The 18,093-nt window shown below is 36.6% G+C and overlaps 2 protein-coding genes across 2 annotated transcripts in view; both read right to left on the bottom strand.

Annotated features, from left to right (window-relative positions):
• The window catches only part of LOC122327901, a 359,865-nt gene that overhangs the window by 284,021 nt on the left and 57,751 nt on the right, over window positions 1-18,093 (bottom strand). Inside the window, 4 exon segments of the mRNA XM_043223567.1 lie at window positions 2,047-2,217; window positions 3,000-3,170; window positions 3,974-4,147; window positions 5,380-5,550. Of these exon segments, the coding sequence (XP_043079502.1) occupies window positions 2,047-2,217; window positions 3,000-3,170; window positions 3,974-4,147; window positions 5,380-5,550 (687 nt within the window).
• On the bottom strand, window positions 8,604-14,491 carry LOC122328021 (NLR family CARD domain-containing protein 3-like). Its single transcript, XM_043223745.1, is given in 8 exon segments — window positions 8,604-9,364; window positions 9,367-9,624; window positions 9,627-10,430; window positions 10,653-10,848; window positions 10,996-11,080; window positions 12,087-12,191; window positions 13,805-13,912; window positions 14,367-14,491. Coding segments are annotated over 7 exon segments (2,232 nt in total). The 5' UTR covers window positions 13,828-13,912; window positions 14,367-14,491.

Raw genomic sequence — 18,093 nt, 5'->3', positions numbered from 1 at the left:
TTCAATCTTTACCAGTGATTATACCATCGCAGCAGTTTCTAGAATGGGATAAATTATTTTCAAGATTTATCTGGAATGGGAAAAAACCAGAACTAGATTTAAAACACTTCAGCTAAGGAAAGAAAAGGGGGAATGGGACTTCCTGTTTGCAAGATTATTATTATGCTGCCCAGATTAGACCTTTAGTGTGTTTATGTAATCCGGCATATCACTCAAGATGGAAAGAAATAGAAGGTGCTATATCCCGAGATGTCCCGGTCCAGGCAGCATTGGGAGATGAGGTACTGATAAATAAATTAATAAATATAGATAATCCTTGGTTAAATGTGTCCTTGAACATTTGGAAGAAATTAGCGAAAGGTCATTTGAAAGATTCCAGGATATTGTTGCGCTGGTGCGCCTATGATACAGAGTTTGCCCCTAACAAATTAGATATTAGTTTTAAAAGATGGACAACTAAGGGCCTAACTGCCTATTGGACATTTATGAGTAAGGGAAAGCTTCAGAGCTTTCAGATACTTAAAGAAAGACATGGACTAGAGAACCAGGACTTTTATAGATATCTCCAACTGCGTCATTATTTAGAATATGCTATAGGAAATGTAGCGAAAAAAGAAGACGGGTTATTAAAAGTGTTCTTGTTAGCCTATCAATCTGACGATTGTAAAAAAGTTATTTCAAAGTTGTATAGAGGGCTACAACAAGCCAAATTGGTAGATACATTATATTTAAAGGAGAGATGGGAGCAAGAAGGCAACTTCAGCCTTTCAGTAGAGGAGTGGGAAAGTATATGTGAGTCACAATGGAAAACTACACATTCCTTGTTTTGGAGAGAGTTTGCATGGAAGGGGATTGTTAGGTTCTTCTCCACACCTGCTCAGAGTAAGCAACAGATACATAAAACCAAATGTTGGCGACAGTGTGGGGCCGATAAGGCTAATCATTTTCACATCTTTTGGAGTTGTCTTTCTATAAATCAGTACTGGCATGAAATACATAAATGTTTAGAGGATATCTTTAACATTCAAATTCCCTTTGTTTTGAAGTGATGTACCTGGGACTGATTTCTAGCGATTTTCCAAATAAATACCTGTTTAGAATCTTAACAATTGCAAGTAAGAAAGCAATTACAAGACAGTGGCTCCATCCAAGCGTGCCAACTCAGGAAAACTGGGTAGAAATAGTACATGAAATTTTCTCAATGGAGAAGTTAACCTATGCCCTAAGACTTAAGTCTCAGTTATTTGCAGTATTATGGAAAGAGTGGATTAAGTATATATCCCCTATACGACTAGATTTTGTTTAAACAAATGAAACATAGACGGTGAGTCTATACCAAGTCTATTCTTTAAAGCAGACACCCCACAAGAATCGGGTCGAAAGTGTTTTGTGGCAGACTTGTTTCCGTGTTGTTTTTTGTGTATGTCATTTATTTTTATGTTCTGTATCTTTTACACACTACCATCTCTATAAAGGGATTGTACAGTACATTTCTTTGACAAGTGTTTAAAAATGTAGAGTCCTTTTTCTCCCCTCTTTTATGTTTGTTTATTTGTTTTTATGGGACTCAATATTGCGATATACTTATTGATATTACGCCTTTGATTATGTAAATATGAAACATTGACAATGTTTGTACTTCCCTGTTGTGAATGGAAATTTCAATAAAAATAAAATATAAAAAAACAAAACTGACTGTTCTGCCGATAAGGTCTAAACCCAGATTGTTTTTTTATGTATAAATATTGCTAATATTAAGAGGTGCATCACAGAGATAATCATTAAATAATTGAAAAATGCAGTGCATGATTATTTTAAACCTCAACAGGTCTGAAAGTCTTTCATTTAAATGATCCACAACAACAACAACAAAACTCAAAGTGGTTAAATAAACAAGAAAATGACAGTTTAGAAATGCCCTAACAAAAGTCCACTCTGAAACCATATTGAAATGCTGTGGTAGGAACTGAAATGTAGAGTTCATAGAACTAAAGTCTATAAATTTCACTGAGCTGAAACAGTACTAGGGATTATCACAGAACTTACTTCAGTATCTTTAATGTACAATTAATATCCTTCAGTCCAGTGCAGAGCAGCTTCACTCCTGAATCCTGCAGATTATTATTGTTCATGTTCAGCTCTTTCAGACTGGAATCTGATTCAAGAACTGAAGCCAGAGCTGAACAGCTTTTGTCTGTTAAACCACAATCATTTAGCCTACAAGACAAATAAATCAAATATCAGAGTTAAATACATGCAATATAGTTATTAAATACAAAAATGCAAAAATTAATTGGTATAAATTACATAAACCATAAATATACTGCATATTTATCAGAGTTTTAGTGATTCAAATTTTCTTGATAAAACAGCTAGATAAAGCTTTATAGCGAGGAGTTGGACTCAAATGAGAATTACAATAGACTGCTGTAACATAACTAGTCATGTGAAATGTGTTGAATTACAAATTTATAAAAAGTTACACACAGCTTCCGGTCTGAAAGTATATTGTAATTTACAATATAAGCACAGGAAGTCCAAACCCTGAGACAGTAATCTTTTGTCTTTCAGTTACTGAACATCTGGCAGGTTTTCCCAAATTAAGTGTGAATCCTAATCAAAAGGTACAACTGTGCCTTTTGTTTATAGCACTTATGCGTTTAAATGACACTTGTATGCTAAATAGATGATGGATCTGGAAATTTCCTGTTCTGGGCTAAGGTCCTGTTCTGTATTTGCATACTTTTGTTTCAGTGGTCTCCACCTCTATGTACTCCTTCCCCTTAAAACATATAAACTTCTCTGTGCTAGGTTTTAGTTAGATTTTTTTTCTTGGACATTGCTTGACGATTTTCCTAAAGATTACTTCAAGACTTCTTGCAGATGACTACAGCAACGAAATAAAAACAAACTCCTGCTTTACCAAGAGTCTTCTGGTCTCTTCTTAAAAAGAAGCAAAAAAAGTTTCCAACACATGTGAAATGTTGTAAGATACTCACTTCAGTGTGTTGATCTGACAGTGTTTATCCTGCAGTAGAGCAGAGATCTGATTCACTCGTGTGTCTTCTAGTTCATGTTCACTCAGATTCAGCTCTTTCAGGAGTAACGGGTTTTTACCCACGATTCCAGTCACATACTGACAGCCTTCATCTGCAGCAGGACCCAAAAACCTGCAGAATACAAGATGAAGCAGGATTCAGTTTAGTGTGCTCTGCTTCACAAAACATTTAAAGATTATCAAACACTGCCCAAAACAAACAGACCTAGTTCAAGTTTTTAAAGCTTGAACACTTAAGTAAATAAATGTATTTATGTATGTATTTATTTTGTTATTTTTTTAAAGACAAAAGGCAAACAAATATTAAAAGAAACTCAGGTAAAAGCTCACTAGATCACGATTCTTAAAATTCTCAAGATCTTTCTGGTTTTTATGCAGGAGATAAAAAAAGCAATAACTAGCTTGTGACAGCTAAACCTTCATATTGATATATTTTATTGAGATTTTTTTAATGCTGGCTCTTTCTATAATTATGAAGCAGAATTCACCAAACACTTGATTACTGATCCACTAACAGAGAATATGATCTGAGTTCAGACCATCTCTGGATAGTTGTATTTAACTGATGTCTGTGTTGATACAGCAGTAATTCTGCAGCTCCTTATGAGAAGAAGCTTCAGACGTTATATAGATCTGCTGTAGTAGATCTACAGTGTTGTGAATCTGATCTTGATGGAAATTAATGTGCATTGCATTCAGTATCATTTACACAATCAAAATAATTAGCCACACTGAATATTTTTTCATGAGAAATATCCACAATCATAAATGTTAATTATTGCCCCAAACTACTGAATCCCACACAAAATTTCTGAGTTACCTATAACTTTTAACACAACTGTGTTGACATTTATCATCAAAAAAACAGCAGCTGCACCTAAATATTCTAATATAATATTTATATATACAACTCACCTCAGTGTGTTTAGTTGACAGTTAGGATCCTGAAGTAAATCACTGAGCTCCTTCACTCCTGATGATCCAGGATCATTTCCTATGAGATCCAGCTCTATCAGGTGTGAAGGGTTTGATCTCAGAGCTGAAGACAGAGCTTTATAACCTTCTTCACTGATACTGCAGTCTGAGAGTCTAAAAAAGGTTTTTAAATCATATTCAGGTTATATAATTAATATTACTGCAAAAAAGGTTTAATAGCTTTCTCCTTCTAGTTAGAGAAGAAAGGAAAAGTCCCCATCTGAAAGGAGCATGACTTATTATTACAGTATTAATTACAGTAATATTACAGATTATTACAGTAATGTTTTCATTTTGATCAGAAGAGAATGTCGTCATTAAAACCAAACAATATTTCACTACATTAACCTGAGTTTCTCCAAAGTGCATTCTGTATATTCTGGAGTTTCTTTCATCAAGTCTTTTATCCAAATTATATTAGTATAAAACAAGAACATTTATGTTTTGAAATGCCATAACATAAGTCCACTCTAAACCACATTGAAATTCTGAGGTAGGAACTGAAATATAGAGTTCATGCTGGAATTAAACCTTTAGGCGCTAGGTTTTCAAAAGCTTGTGGCTTGAAAGGACTTAAAGATAGAGATCTACTGTAAATTAAAAAAATGTTGGGAATGGTCGAAAGTTTATGTGGGCTGTAAATATACTAACGTAATTTGCCTATTATGAAGTTATCAGGGGATGGTCCATTCCGAGTTTCATAATATTCATATTATTCAGAATATTTGAATTGAAGTTCAGAATGTTTTATCCTCATTCTAAATTAGCAGACAATAGAAAACCGACAATAAAACAGAAGTGCTAATTTATTATATTAAATAAATGGTAAAACCCATATGAACAGTAGTATACATTATGATCAGTTAACATTTATTACTACATTTTTACACTAGTAGTAACACACACACATGAACAGTATCTTACATTTTGATCAGTTCATCAGTAATATTCAGGAAATAATAGATATTTATACCGAGGCCTGTCCCACCAGAGCCGCTCTGGCTGGATCAATAGAGCTAGTGCTGCTTACAGAAATATTTCTTTTGTTTTCTCAAACACTTTGCATAGGATCATGGTGTTATTTTGGTCTAGAATCAAAGTACTATATGTCTGCCATTTAGTATTTGGGAATACAAATAAAATATTGCACCATATTCACCATAGGAACTGAAGTCTATTTTAACAAGTATGAGGTTTTGTCGCAATTATCTGCTTAAAGGATTAAAGCCTATCAAATACACTAAGCTCAAGCAGTTCTGTCCTCAATTATTTGGCACATTATCTAGGTCCATGTTAAAAGATGTATGTGAGTTCTAATTAAACCTAGAGATTGTCACAAAACTTACCTCAGTATCTCTAATTTACAATTAGCATTCTTCAGTCCAGTGCAGAGCAGCTTCACTCCTGAATCCTGTAGATTATTATTGTTCATGTTCAGCTCTTTCAGACTGGAATCTGATTCAAGAACTGAAGCCAGAGCTGAACAGCTTTTGTCTGTTAAACCACAATCATTTAGCCTACAAGAGAAATAAATCAAATCACAGAGTTAGATACATGTAATATATATTTTTAAATATAAAAATTAAATTGATACCAATTATTAAATATAAGTATACTGCATTTTATATATATATATATATATATATATATATATATATATATATATATATATATATATATATATAATACACACACACACACACAATCTTATGCAAAAGTTTAGACACCCCTCGATAAATAACAGATTTTGGTGATTTTGTTCATTGAAAAGATGTTGAGATAGTCTCACTTGGAAATGTATTTTAGAAAAAGATTTTCAGCACAAATTGATGCACAGTTACTTATTGTGCCATAAACTGAACAAATAAAACCAAATCATAAAACCATTAAATATAATTTATAACAGTTTAATAAACACCATTATACAGTACATACAGTGGGTACAGAAAGTACGCAGACCTCCTGTCACCAAGCCAGCAGAGGGAGTCCTGACCTCTGGGTGATCTGCATCCACTCCCTCTGCGACAACTTCCTGTTCCAGGACTATAAAAACTGCAGCAAGCCACTCACCTGCAGGTTGCATTGTTCGCCTGTTTCATTGTTTGGATTGCTATTGGTTTGTTTCTAGTTTCCTGTTTCCCTGGTTTTGACCCTGCCTGTCTTTGGATATTCTGATTGTTTGCTGCCTGACCTGACCTTCGCCTGTTCTTGGATTTTGTGTTTGCCTCGTCTCTGATACTCCTGTTTGCCCTGTTGGACGCTTGCCTGTTTTGACCATGTCTTCATTTAATAAAAGCCTGCATATGGATCCGCACGCCTCAGACCGCTCATTCATGACACCTCCTTAAATGTTTCACTCTGTTATATTGCAGCCATTTGCTTTATTTTTTTTCAGTTGTTTTCCTTATTATTGTACACAGAGCACCCCAAATTGACAGAAAAAAACAGAATTGTTGACATTTTTGCATATTTATTAAAAATGAAAAACTGAAATATCACATGGTCCTAAGTATTCAAACCAAGTATAAACTCAGTATTAATTATAAGCACCCTTTTGATCTAATACAGCCATGAAATGGATTTGGGGATCCTCTGCCATTCCTCCTTGCAGATCCTCTCTAGTTCTGTCTGCCACCACCTGATGCTCCCCCCACCACCATGCTTCACTCTTGGGACTGTATTGGACAGGTGATGAGCAGTGCCTGGTTTTTGCCACACATACCACTTAGAATTAAGGCCAATAGTTCTATCTTCGTCTCATTCCAGAGAATCTTATTTCTCAGCATCTTAGCAAACTCCATACTGGCTTTCATGTGTCTTCCACTGAGGAGAGGCTTCTGGCAGGCCACTCTGCCATAAAGCCCGGACTGGTGGAGGGCTGCAGTCATGGTTGAATTTCTACAACTTTCTCCCATCTCCTGACTGCATCTCTGGAGCTCAGCCACAGTGATCTTTGGGTTCTTCTTTACCTCTTTCACCAAGGCACTTCTCAAAAGCTCAGTTTGGCCAGAATGCCAGCTCTAAGAAGGGTTCTGGTCATCCCAAATGTCTTTCATTTAAGTATTATGGAGGCCACTGCGAACCTTAAGTACAGAATTGTTTTTTTGTAACCATGGCCAGATTTGTGCCTTGCCACAATTCTGTCTCTGAGCTCTTCAAGCAGTTCCTTTGACCTCATGATTCTCATTTGCTCTGACATGCACTGTGAGCTGTAAGTTCTTAGATAGACAGGTGTGTGGCTTTCCTAATAAAGTCCAATCAGTAAAATCAAACACAGCTTAACTCAAATGAAGGTGTAGAACCACGTCAAGGATGATCAGAAGAAATGGACAGCACCTGAGTTAAATATATAAGTGTCACAGCAAAGGGTCTGAATACTTAGGACCATGTGATTGTTCAGGTTTTTTTTAATAACGTCAACAATTCTGTGTTTTCCGTCAATATGGGGTGCTGTGTGTACACTAACGAGGGAAAAATGAACTTTTAGCAAATAGCTGCCATATATCAAAGAGTTAAAATTTAAGAGGGTCCGACTACTTTCCATACCCACTGTGTATGTATGTGTATGTGTCTGTGTGTTGTCACGGGAGGAGCCAACGACAGACACAGTGGGCGTGGCGTCAGGCCTCGGAGAGGCTTTTTATTCAACAAAATATAAAATAAATACAAAATAAAGTGTCCAAGGGGGAAAGTGTCCAAATAAAAGGGGATCTGGTGTCCTCGTGCATTGCTCCGGGTTAGTGAAGGTTAAGGCCGTGTTCTCGTCAGAGAGATTTAGGGGATTTAACGGCTCGGCATCCTGGCCCGTCAGCCATATCCGGGTGCGGTCGTCGCCTGGACTGTACGGGGTCCCACGACGCGCTTGTCTAGCGGCGGGACGAGCTCCTTCACGCACCCTTCCTGGACCCACGAGGACACCAGCGTGCATGCACGGGGGAAGAGATCGGTCTCCCGAGGAGGGACGTGTTCGGCATATAATGGCGACGGTGACGAGCTAAATGCACTTCAGGTGTGCCTCGTCACACGCCGCCAGACCTGACCAATACCACGCCCCTCCTCTCGAACACACCCACTCCCGTCGGGAGCCTGGTGAAGGGCGGCGAATAAAGGTCGGGGTGAAGATGACAATAACGAGGAGGGGCAGCCAACTCGTCACAGTGTGTATACATATATTTATTTATATATTTTTTGAGAGAGAGAGAGAGAGAGAGAGAGAGAGAGAGAGAGAGAGAGAGAGAGAGAGAGAGAGAGAGAGAGAGAGATTCAAAATTCATATATAAAATAATTTGTTTCAAAAGGCTGCTCTATTATCTTACTGAGTGTCTTGGAAGAAGAAGCTGAAGTGCATATTGGAGTATAAAGGACTGCCATTTTTAAAGGAAAATAATAGTAATAATTAAAATAATATTAGTCATTATAATAAAAAGTTGAACAAAATGTGTTATGATTTAACCCTATACTTGTAATTGGCATATGGTTAATAATGAATATAAAATCAGGGGTGTCTAAATATGATGTTTCAATGTAGATAAATGCAATTTTAAAATGAAAACAAAATATGTTAAATGACTTACAGAGCTCTTTTGGAGGTTTTGATGACTGCTGATAACCTAATGAGACACTCGTCTGATTTCTTGAATTTCTGAAGATCAAACTCCTCCAGCTCCTCCTCTGATGTCAACAACACAAATACCAAAGCAGACCACTGGGCAGGTGAAAGGTCAGCAGATGAAAGTCTCCCTTTGTTAAGGTGGGTCTGAATCTCTTTCACCAGAGTTTGGTCGTTCAATTCATTCAGACAGTAGAACAGATTGATGGATCTCTCTGGAGACAGATTAGCTTCAAATTTCTGCTTGATGTACTCAACTATTTCTTTTTTGCTCGGGTCATTTTTATTTTTCTGTGTCAACAGACCCTGTAAGAGTCTCTGATTGGACTGGAGTGACAAACCAAGGAGGAATCGAAGAAAAAGATCTCGGTGTCCATTATCACTCTCTAGAGCCTTGTCCACTGCAGTCTTGAGCAAATCAATTTCACTTTTGTTTTCTTGTTGTGTAGAGTCTTGATCAAACACACTTTTTTTGTTGATGTCCAGAAACAGATGAGCATAAAGAGCTGCAATAAACTCTTGAATGCTCAAGTGAACGAAGCAGTACATGGTACCAAGAACGATCCCTGTTTCCTCCTTAAAGATCTGGGTACACATGCCTGAGTATACTGATGCCTTATAGACGTCAATACCACAGGCTTCCAGATCTGTGTCATAGAAGACCACATTGTTTCTTTCCAGCTGATCAAATGCCAGTTTCCCCAGTGAAAGATAGCATCTTTATCCCAAGAAACATCTGGTGTGTGTTCTCCATCATACTTTCTTCTGCTCTGCTGGATCTGAAATCTAAGAAAGTGTGTGTACATTTGTGTCAGAGTCTTAGGAGTGTCTTCAGTATTTGACTCCTGTAGTGTTTTGGAGGCATCTTCAGACTCATTATTTTTCATCACATTTTTTCGTTTCTCCTCTAAAATGTTCTGGAGAACTGTGGCTGAAATCCAGCAGAAGACTGGGATGTGGCACATGATAAAGAGACTTTTGATTGTTTAACATGTTCGATGATTTCTTTGGCCTGATTCTGATCTGTGAATCTTTTTCTGAAGTACTCCTCCTTCTGTGCATCATTGAATCCTCGTATCTCTGTCAGCAGCTCGATACATTCAGGAGGAATCTTACTGGCAGCTGCTGGTCTGGTGGTGATCCAGATGAGAGCAGAAGGAAGCAGATTTCCCTTGATCAGGTTTGTTAGGAGAACATCCAGAGATGCTGCTGATAAAACATCACACAATATCTCATTATCCTTAAAGTTTAGAGGAAGTCGACATTCATCCAATCCATCAAGAATGAACAGGACTTTGAACTGATTTCTTCTTGTAAGATTCAGTCCTTTCGTCTCTGGGAAAAACTGAGATATAAGGTCCATCAAACTTAGTTTTTCTTTCTCCTTTAAGTTCATCTCTCTGAATGGAAGAGGAAACACGAAGCTGATATCTTGATTTTCTTTTCCTTCGGCCCAATCCAGAACAAACTTCTGCACAGAGACTGATTTTCCGATGCCAGCGACTCCTTTTGTCAGTACAGTTCTGATCTGCTCGTCTTGTTCAGATGCTTCAAACAAATTTTTGCACTCAACCTGTTTCTCTTGTGTTTCATGACGTCTGGAAGCAACTTCAATCTGTCTGACCTCATGTTCAGTATTGACTTGTTCACTACAACCCTGAGTGATATAGAGATCTGTGTAGATGTTCTTCAGAAGTGTAGAGTCTCCTTGCTTTGTGATTCCTTCAAACACACACTTATACTTCTTCTTTAGGCTACACTTTAGCTGATGAATGAAGATCAGCTCATCTGAACACAGAAATAAAGTACACATATTGTTTAGTGTCTGGGATTGTTATGTACAGAACAGAATGTGGAAGTCTAAAGGAAGTCTGTCATTGGAAGAGACAGGGCAGGTTATGAACACGTAATGAGAGAGGCATATGAACAGCTTCCTCCGAGTTATAACAGTGACTGTGGAAGAGAAAACAGATTGATGAAGAACTGAAAATAGTGAACATTGTCTCTTACCTTCTAGAGTATCGGCAGCTATATCTTGCTTCATCTCTCTCAGGAAGTAGAGCGTGAGATCAAGAGCTGCTTCTCTGTTACTGCTTCTGTTCTCATTAAAATTCTCCACAAAGTGTTGCTTGTTCTCTTTCTGTAAAATTTTCTTGAACATTTCAAGCTCATTTTTTAGAAATGTAATTATTTTCTTCTCAAGGTCCTACAAACAAAAGAACAAAATGGAATAAGACAACATCCATATTTAGTCCAAATTATATAATCAGTGATTCAAAGTCTTTGTAAAAGAAAAATTGTCTAGTGAGAGAATTTGTTTTCTATAAACATTCATGAAAACATTTTATTCTACCTGAAAGATTCCTAGGAGGTTGTCTGGGAAATTTCTGTGATTCCTGTTAATCTGAAAGTCTGAGGCTAATGGTTCATGTTGAAGACTGTAGTATTATAAACAAACAAAAAATAAGTAAACAATATTAATGAATAATAAAAAATTAATACAAAACAATAATAAAAATTATTATTAAACACAGAGGGGCCTATTTTGATCTTTTCTGTCCTTTCAGGAAGGAACTAATGACACAAGTAATAGGGAAAAAAGCAGTAATACAGGGTTCTTCAGTCTTGTTTGAAGAAGTTTAATGCGGCAATTGATAATTAAACAGATGAATGGACAAATTCATGTCTCTATGGTTAATTTTATCCCTCTATGTGACTGCTTGTTTAATTGTTTTACTGGAAAGAAACTCCTGACTGACTTAAAAAGGAAAGCAGATATTATGATCTGTGATTGTTTGCTTTATTTAGTTAACTTCTCCATTGGGATATTAGTGATATAAATTATCTAGTGCCACATAATACAAATTACGTGAAATACCTTTTAGTATCTGATGCAATTTCATTCTCATCTTACACTGATGACACAAAAGATTATGATACATATTTTACTACGCAAGATTCTTCAGTATCATTTGAAAAGGTTTAATTTCTGTAGATAAATAGATACTTTCATGATTGATTGCAAGGTGTATTTTCCTCAGTGAATTAATTCTCCCTAGTGTCTGTCTGTATGACTAAATTACTATAAAGTAGCACTAGACAGGGAGCTTTCATTGTGTAATTTACTTTCTATCACAAACATTTCAGTTGAGAAATAAGATAATGCTATCCCAGCTAACTATTACGTAACTGCAATATAATCTGGTGACGAAAACTCAAAACTGCCAGTTTGTTTCATGGTGTCACGCTCAGGCAGACTGGAGGAGATTCAAGTTAATTTATTAACAACATCTTAAACCCCAAACGGGGAGAAACTCAACAGTAGACCTCAAACTGGAAAGGCTTATCTGAGTTAGTCAAAAGTCCTCATGAGATTGAACAGGGAGCGATCAGTGAAGGAGAGAGCAGGGATTTGACCTCAAAAACACAAAACACATGAAATACCTTTCAGTAGCTGATGGTGTTTCCTCACTGAATACCGGTGGTTTATCTTTTGACCGGTTGCTCTTCACAGACACAGAGCTGGACACATGAGAGCCTGATCTTACACTGATGACACAAAGAAGGGAGAGCTTTTAAACTTTAATATAATCATTTATTAGAAGCTAAAAAGAAAAGAGAAAGAGACTAAGTCCGCTTCCATCACAGTAGAGTTCAAGCTCTCTTCTGTCAGCATCTTCAAGTAACAAATGAGCTTCATTTCTATTATTGTGTAGCATTCAGCTACATTCTCTTCAGTCTTATATTAACCACAAGCGGAGTTTATATCAACCAGGAAAAGCCAACGAGATCTCATGATAATTTGTATTGATAATTGATCATTTTTTTGTTGTCATATCAATGACCTTGTTTGAAATTGCATTATTAAACCGTTCTATACGTAATATACGTATATATAAAATGATATATTTTATTCTGTTCTGTGTGATTTCTGCACCAAAACAGGCCTTTATAATGTTAAAAAAGGCTTAATTTTAAACCTTTAAAATAAATAACATTTCTGCAATAGTTTACCCTTTAAATTGTCATTTAACGTCTAACTTACATGCCATGGACCACAAAAGACGTTTTCTCTGACATGCTGTGACTGACATTAGAACTATAAAATACACCAAAAACACAAAATAATTACAAAATGAAACTATTTTATTAGTACGTTGTAATCCAAATCTTCCAGATTCATATTCTTTTATCTGTCTGTCATGCTTTTCTTATACTCTACAGAGATATCTATGTTTAGGTTTAGAGGTAGGCCTGGGATTAGCGACTCTAGAAATTATTTAAAATGCTATGTTGCTACGAAAATATATATAAAATGGGTAGGTTTAGGTTTGGGGTCAGGTTAAGGGGTCTGAAAATCTAAATCACTCATTGACAAAAAAATAAAAATGCACTAATACAAATACCACACATAAATATTTTATGTTTTCTAACTAAATACATGTAATGATTCGTACACTTTAAACACTGAAATATGTCTAAATTGTATGTTTTGCATCAATAAGAACAAAAATGTAGGTTTTATGCTTGTTTTTTATACATTACATTGGAAACACAGCTGGTGGTCATTAAAAAAAAGTTTTAGTGGTTTGAGTTTGATCGAGTGAAACACAATTTTATGTAGTTTTCAAAAGAATTTGTGTAGCATATGTTACATCCTGCTTAAACGTCTCTGTTTGTATTGGACAAATATGTTTAAAATATCTTTTGTAAAAACGTGTATGTTTTTATTTATTGTTTATTTAATTTAGCAACACTTTTCAGAAACAAGCTTATGTTAATGCAAACATTGTTTCATTTTGTAGAAATAATAACATTTCTAGTTTTACAAATACAAATTTCAGCATTATCATGAATCTTGTGTGCATTTTCCTTCATAACCCATTCATTGGACTCAATACCATTTATTGTAATCACAATCACATATTGCAATATTGACCTCCATTATAAAAATGTTCGTGCAGCCTTATAAATTAGACATAACTAAAAATTCCTGCATAGTAGACTTTAACAGGTTCTATGCCGTTTCAATCTGTGACAAGCTAAAAACATTTACAGGAAGTTTTCATGTGCTTTTGCAAATCCTTTGACACGACAATAGAGAGAAAACACTGCTTGTTGAAAAGTGTAGTTTTTTCTCTGAAAGCAGACTCAAGTCTTACCTCTGTTTCTTTGAGAGACTCATCTTTTTCTTCTCTTCTCTGAGATCTTTGTGTCTCTGAAGATCATCAGATGTTCCTCATTTCCTGAACATGACCCTGTGTCTCTGTCTGAGATCAAGATCATGAGAGTTCAGAGGAATACAAAATAAAGAAAATAACTAGTTATCAAACTCAATATAAAAATAAAATATGCTCCACATTTCATGAACACATCTATATTTGCATTAAGAAGTTTATAAGAATAATCATTTCGAGTTTATTTACTCTCCAACTGGAAAAACTGGTTTGTTATGATCACAGAATACTTTTAATTTCGTGTCTAAAAATAATGGAGAAAATAAAAAACCCTTTCATAATTATTCTCAACGCTACAATGTTTTCTTTTTTACAGATTTGTTAAATATGCGCAGCCTTAAAGGGGTTGTTTTAGTTGTATCTTTCTGCTTCTCTGTGTTCGTGACTTCGACGACAGTTATAACTTAACAAATCACGCAGGATCTATCCATAAAATCCCTTCATCATTTTCCTAAATAAGTGTAATCGTGAAAGTATTCAAACTTACTCGCAGTAGTTGAGACGATGTTGTAGAAATAGAATCCAGAAGTCTTTAAAACACTTTCGGTTTTGTGATCGCTGTTAAACAAACACCTGGACAGGAAAGTGAAGCACAAACACACCTGTTTTTTTCCTTCTTCTAACAGCAGATCACACACTACTTCAGTACTCCAGCTCCACCTGCTGTTACTCAGTGTTTTTCCTTCTCCTGCAGATAATACTCATCTTCTTCAATCACCTCGATCTTAAACATTTGTCAACTTTGAAGGCTTTTTTTGAGAGCTCGTACAAAATTTGACAAAAAAAGGAAAGAACACTTTAGTTCAGGGAGCATAAAACACATATTAATGCACTATACTGCATGGCTATATTGTACATCTCTTAACCCTAAAATATATCCGAATGTGACAGGACTAAGTGATTGACATCGGTCTTCATCTATCAGGAAGCTCTACAGTTAATTTAAGGGTGGCTTGGTTTTTCATTTTCCCGCCGGTGTTCATTGTCCGTGAGGACTAGCTGCAGGTAAGCACGCGCTGTTTTTAACAGGTAGATACCTTAAGACCCGTTGAGTGCATGTGGTTTTTAAAGTGTTCCTGCTCATTATAGTGTACCGTTTGTATTGTAGAGCTGGTGTGGTGTTAGTGGAGCTGATGACTGTTCTCCTTTCAGGTAACGTACATTCTTCCGAGCCTGTGTTTTTAATCTGTTAATATACTTATGTAGAGGTAATGTTGTTAGGTGCCAAATAGGCATGATTTCCTGAACCCCACTGTTTGATCGGAGGGCATGATTGACAAACCTGTGCCCTTAGCTATATTTGATGTTCGAGTTGAGTTGTCTTTTTGTGACTTAAATACTGTTTTCTTTTTTGCTTGTACCCTTGTTGGTGTGGTTTTGTTGTGGCTAATGTTATAACTTGTATTTATTTTTTGTTTGCTTCATTTCAGGAGCCGGGGTCCCACTGGTGGTTGGGTTTCTCTCCTGGTGGTGTGTGTGTGTGTGTGTGTGTGATCGTAAAAACTAAACTCCTCTTGCCGCTGGAAGCTTCATCCATGCTGGATGTATGTGACTTTATTGTAGGAACCCAACGTTGAATTATTTCTGTATTTGTATTCTTTTTGAAGCGGTGCTTTTTTCTTGTGAAAGCATTTTAAAATGTGTACTAATGTCACTGTCCTGCTTAACTTTTTATATGAGGGATCTGAACCTGTATCCAATTCTAAGTTTGTTGCCTGGGAATAATCCTTAGGGTGGCGTAGTCGGATGTCCTTCGTGAAAGTTTAGTGTTGCTGTTAAAAACTATACCGTTCTGCCACACGAATATAAACAAGGGTCTTACTACAAGGATGTCACGGTGTGGTCAGGAGAAAGAGGACTCGATGAGAATATAATCTTAGTAGTATTTAATCTTAAACAAAGGAGCAAATAACAGACAGAAAATAACCACATTAAACTACGATGAAGAGCGGACCATTAGCACTAAAAAAAAAAAAAAAAAAACAGGAAGTTATATTGGGGAGTGTTGGGAAAAAAATCTTCGTTGTTTCCCTCCCAGGTTCAGGTCTGTCAATGATGAGACTTACTCTTAAATTTAAAATCTTAAGTTTAATAAAGTCAGAATAATTGAGACTGAGCTCAGGATACAGAACAACAGCATCAAGGCATGCAGGGCAGTCCTGTATGCTCACACTACATTTCACACAATATTTATATTCTTGTGCTTGGGTCTTCCTCCCATTCAGGGTGTCCTTCACAGAACCAGGTGCAGTTGTTTCTTCTCGACCAGTAGATGAGCTCAGCAGTCTCCATATCTTGTTTCTGTAGATAAGACATTTTGTACAGCACATACACACATAATATCAAAATGGAAAAACACATAATATCAAATGGAAAAACACATAATATCAAATGGAAAAACACAGAGCCTTTATGAGGCCTGGGCACAGTGCTTCTATTGAGTAAAACCTGTAAAACATAAATCCTTTAAAACATAAATCCCACAGGAGACATAATGATGTAATTAACAAGACACACCTGAACATGATGACAATCAACAGAAAGTAGGTCCCATAGAGAACGAGGAACATAAAAACAACAACAGAAGAGTCTGTGACACAGGAAGCAGCAAGCTGGGAGTTTATTGAGGAAAACTCTTAATGGTTAATATAGGTGTATTCAAAATATAAACATTCATTGAAGTAAAACAACCAAACCTTTTTAATACAAATATTACGAAACTGAAGAGCCAGACCAACTCACTTCAGCTTTTAAATTAAACATGATCATTAGGTTGAGTATTATATCAATATTAATGATTCAATATCATGTTTCTAACACACATGCTGCATTATTTGATTGTAAAGTCTCTTCACCTGTATGAATCATATTTATCACACATTTATTTCTCCTCATAGACACAGTAGTGAAGCTCTTCTGTGGATCTTCATCTGATGTTCACTGCTCCTCTCAAGATGATCTCAAACTATGATATACAGCATTTATCGTTTTTCAGTGACTGAACTCTTTCAGGTATTTCTTGTGATGGATCTTGATCTACACTGTAAGGTGGGACAGAAAAGAAGATAATCAGAGTTTTGGGAATAAAGTACAGCTCAGGTTAATACTTTTTAACCTATTTTAACAGTTTGGAATAGTTTGTATTTACAATTATGTTGTATGTATGTAATAGGCTGCTACTGCTACACATTTCTAACAGGCAGAGTCTGTTACACAGCTACTTGTGTAACCAAAAGATTGTCACAGATGTGTTGCAGACTTTATACAACGTCATTATAATTTAAAGTACACAGACATGAGCAACATAATATAAAGTTGATCAAGATTATGTCAGGGATTGGCAGTAGCCTGTTGTGTTTGTCTTGTGTTTTGTTGTCCTGAAGCACATGGCCTTTGTTTTGACAGCTCGCCATGTGCTTTGCTGTTAACTCCTCCCCTCTTGTTAACCCTAATTGTTTTCTACACTCCTGCACCCCATTTCTGTTAATTACCCTCCCTACTTAATCTCCTCGTGTTTTATGTCCTTTGTCAGTCCGTCGTCTGGTGTTAGTTCATTCTAACGCTGAAACTCTGTTGACTAGTTTTATCAGTTTTGTGTTTGTCTAGTCTTAGTCCTGTTCTCAGTCTAGTTATTGTTTTTGCTTTTTCTATTTTTTTTTTTTTTTTTTTGTTAGTTTCTTGTTTTCCCCGTCTTCTGCCCCCACCTCTCCAGTTCACCTTTTTGCCCAGCTCAAGACTCTCCTCTCTCCGACGACCTTCGGGTGCCAGTGCCTGTCTCGGTCCTCTCTAGTGGGCGGATGCTGGACGTGGCTCCAGTGGGAGGCTTATCACCGCCACCTTTTCCTGCCCCACCGGTTGGGCCTGGTTTACCCTTCATCCCTTCAAACTGTGTCTGTCAGATGACTCATCCTTCACCTCCTCTACAGCTGGGATTGTGGCTGGAGTGGACTGCCAGTTGTTTAACCCCTTTTGGACTATTAGACAAAGACCTTTATTTGTTCAAATAAATTATTTTCTTCTGCAATTGGGTCTGCTCGTCTGTCCTGACAGTACGGACTGACCAATATGGACCCAGCGGAAGAAGACTATGTCCGCACCGCTCTGGCCCACCAGGGGCTATGATTGGACATCATGCCAATCAGCCTTCAACTACCTCTCAGGAGGTTGATTCCCTCACCTCTCAACTGGCTAATTTAAACGACCGGGTTCAAGAT

Source organism: Puntigrus tetrazona, chromosome 22 (genome assembly GCF_018831695.1).
Source record: "Puntigrus tetrazona isolate hp1 chromosome 22, ASM1883169v1, whole genome shotgun sequence".
In the NCBI taxonomy this organism is placed as follows: domain Eukaryota; kingdom Metazoa; phylum Chordata; class Actinopteri; order Cypriniformes; family Cyprinidae; genus Puntigrus; species Puntigrus tetrazona.
The sequence above is the reverse complement of the archived record's forward strand: the minus strand, read 5'-3'. Positions and strand labels throughout refer to the sequence as shown.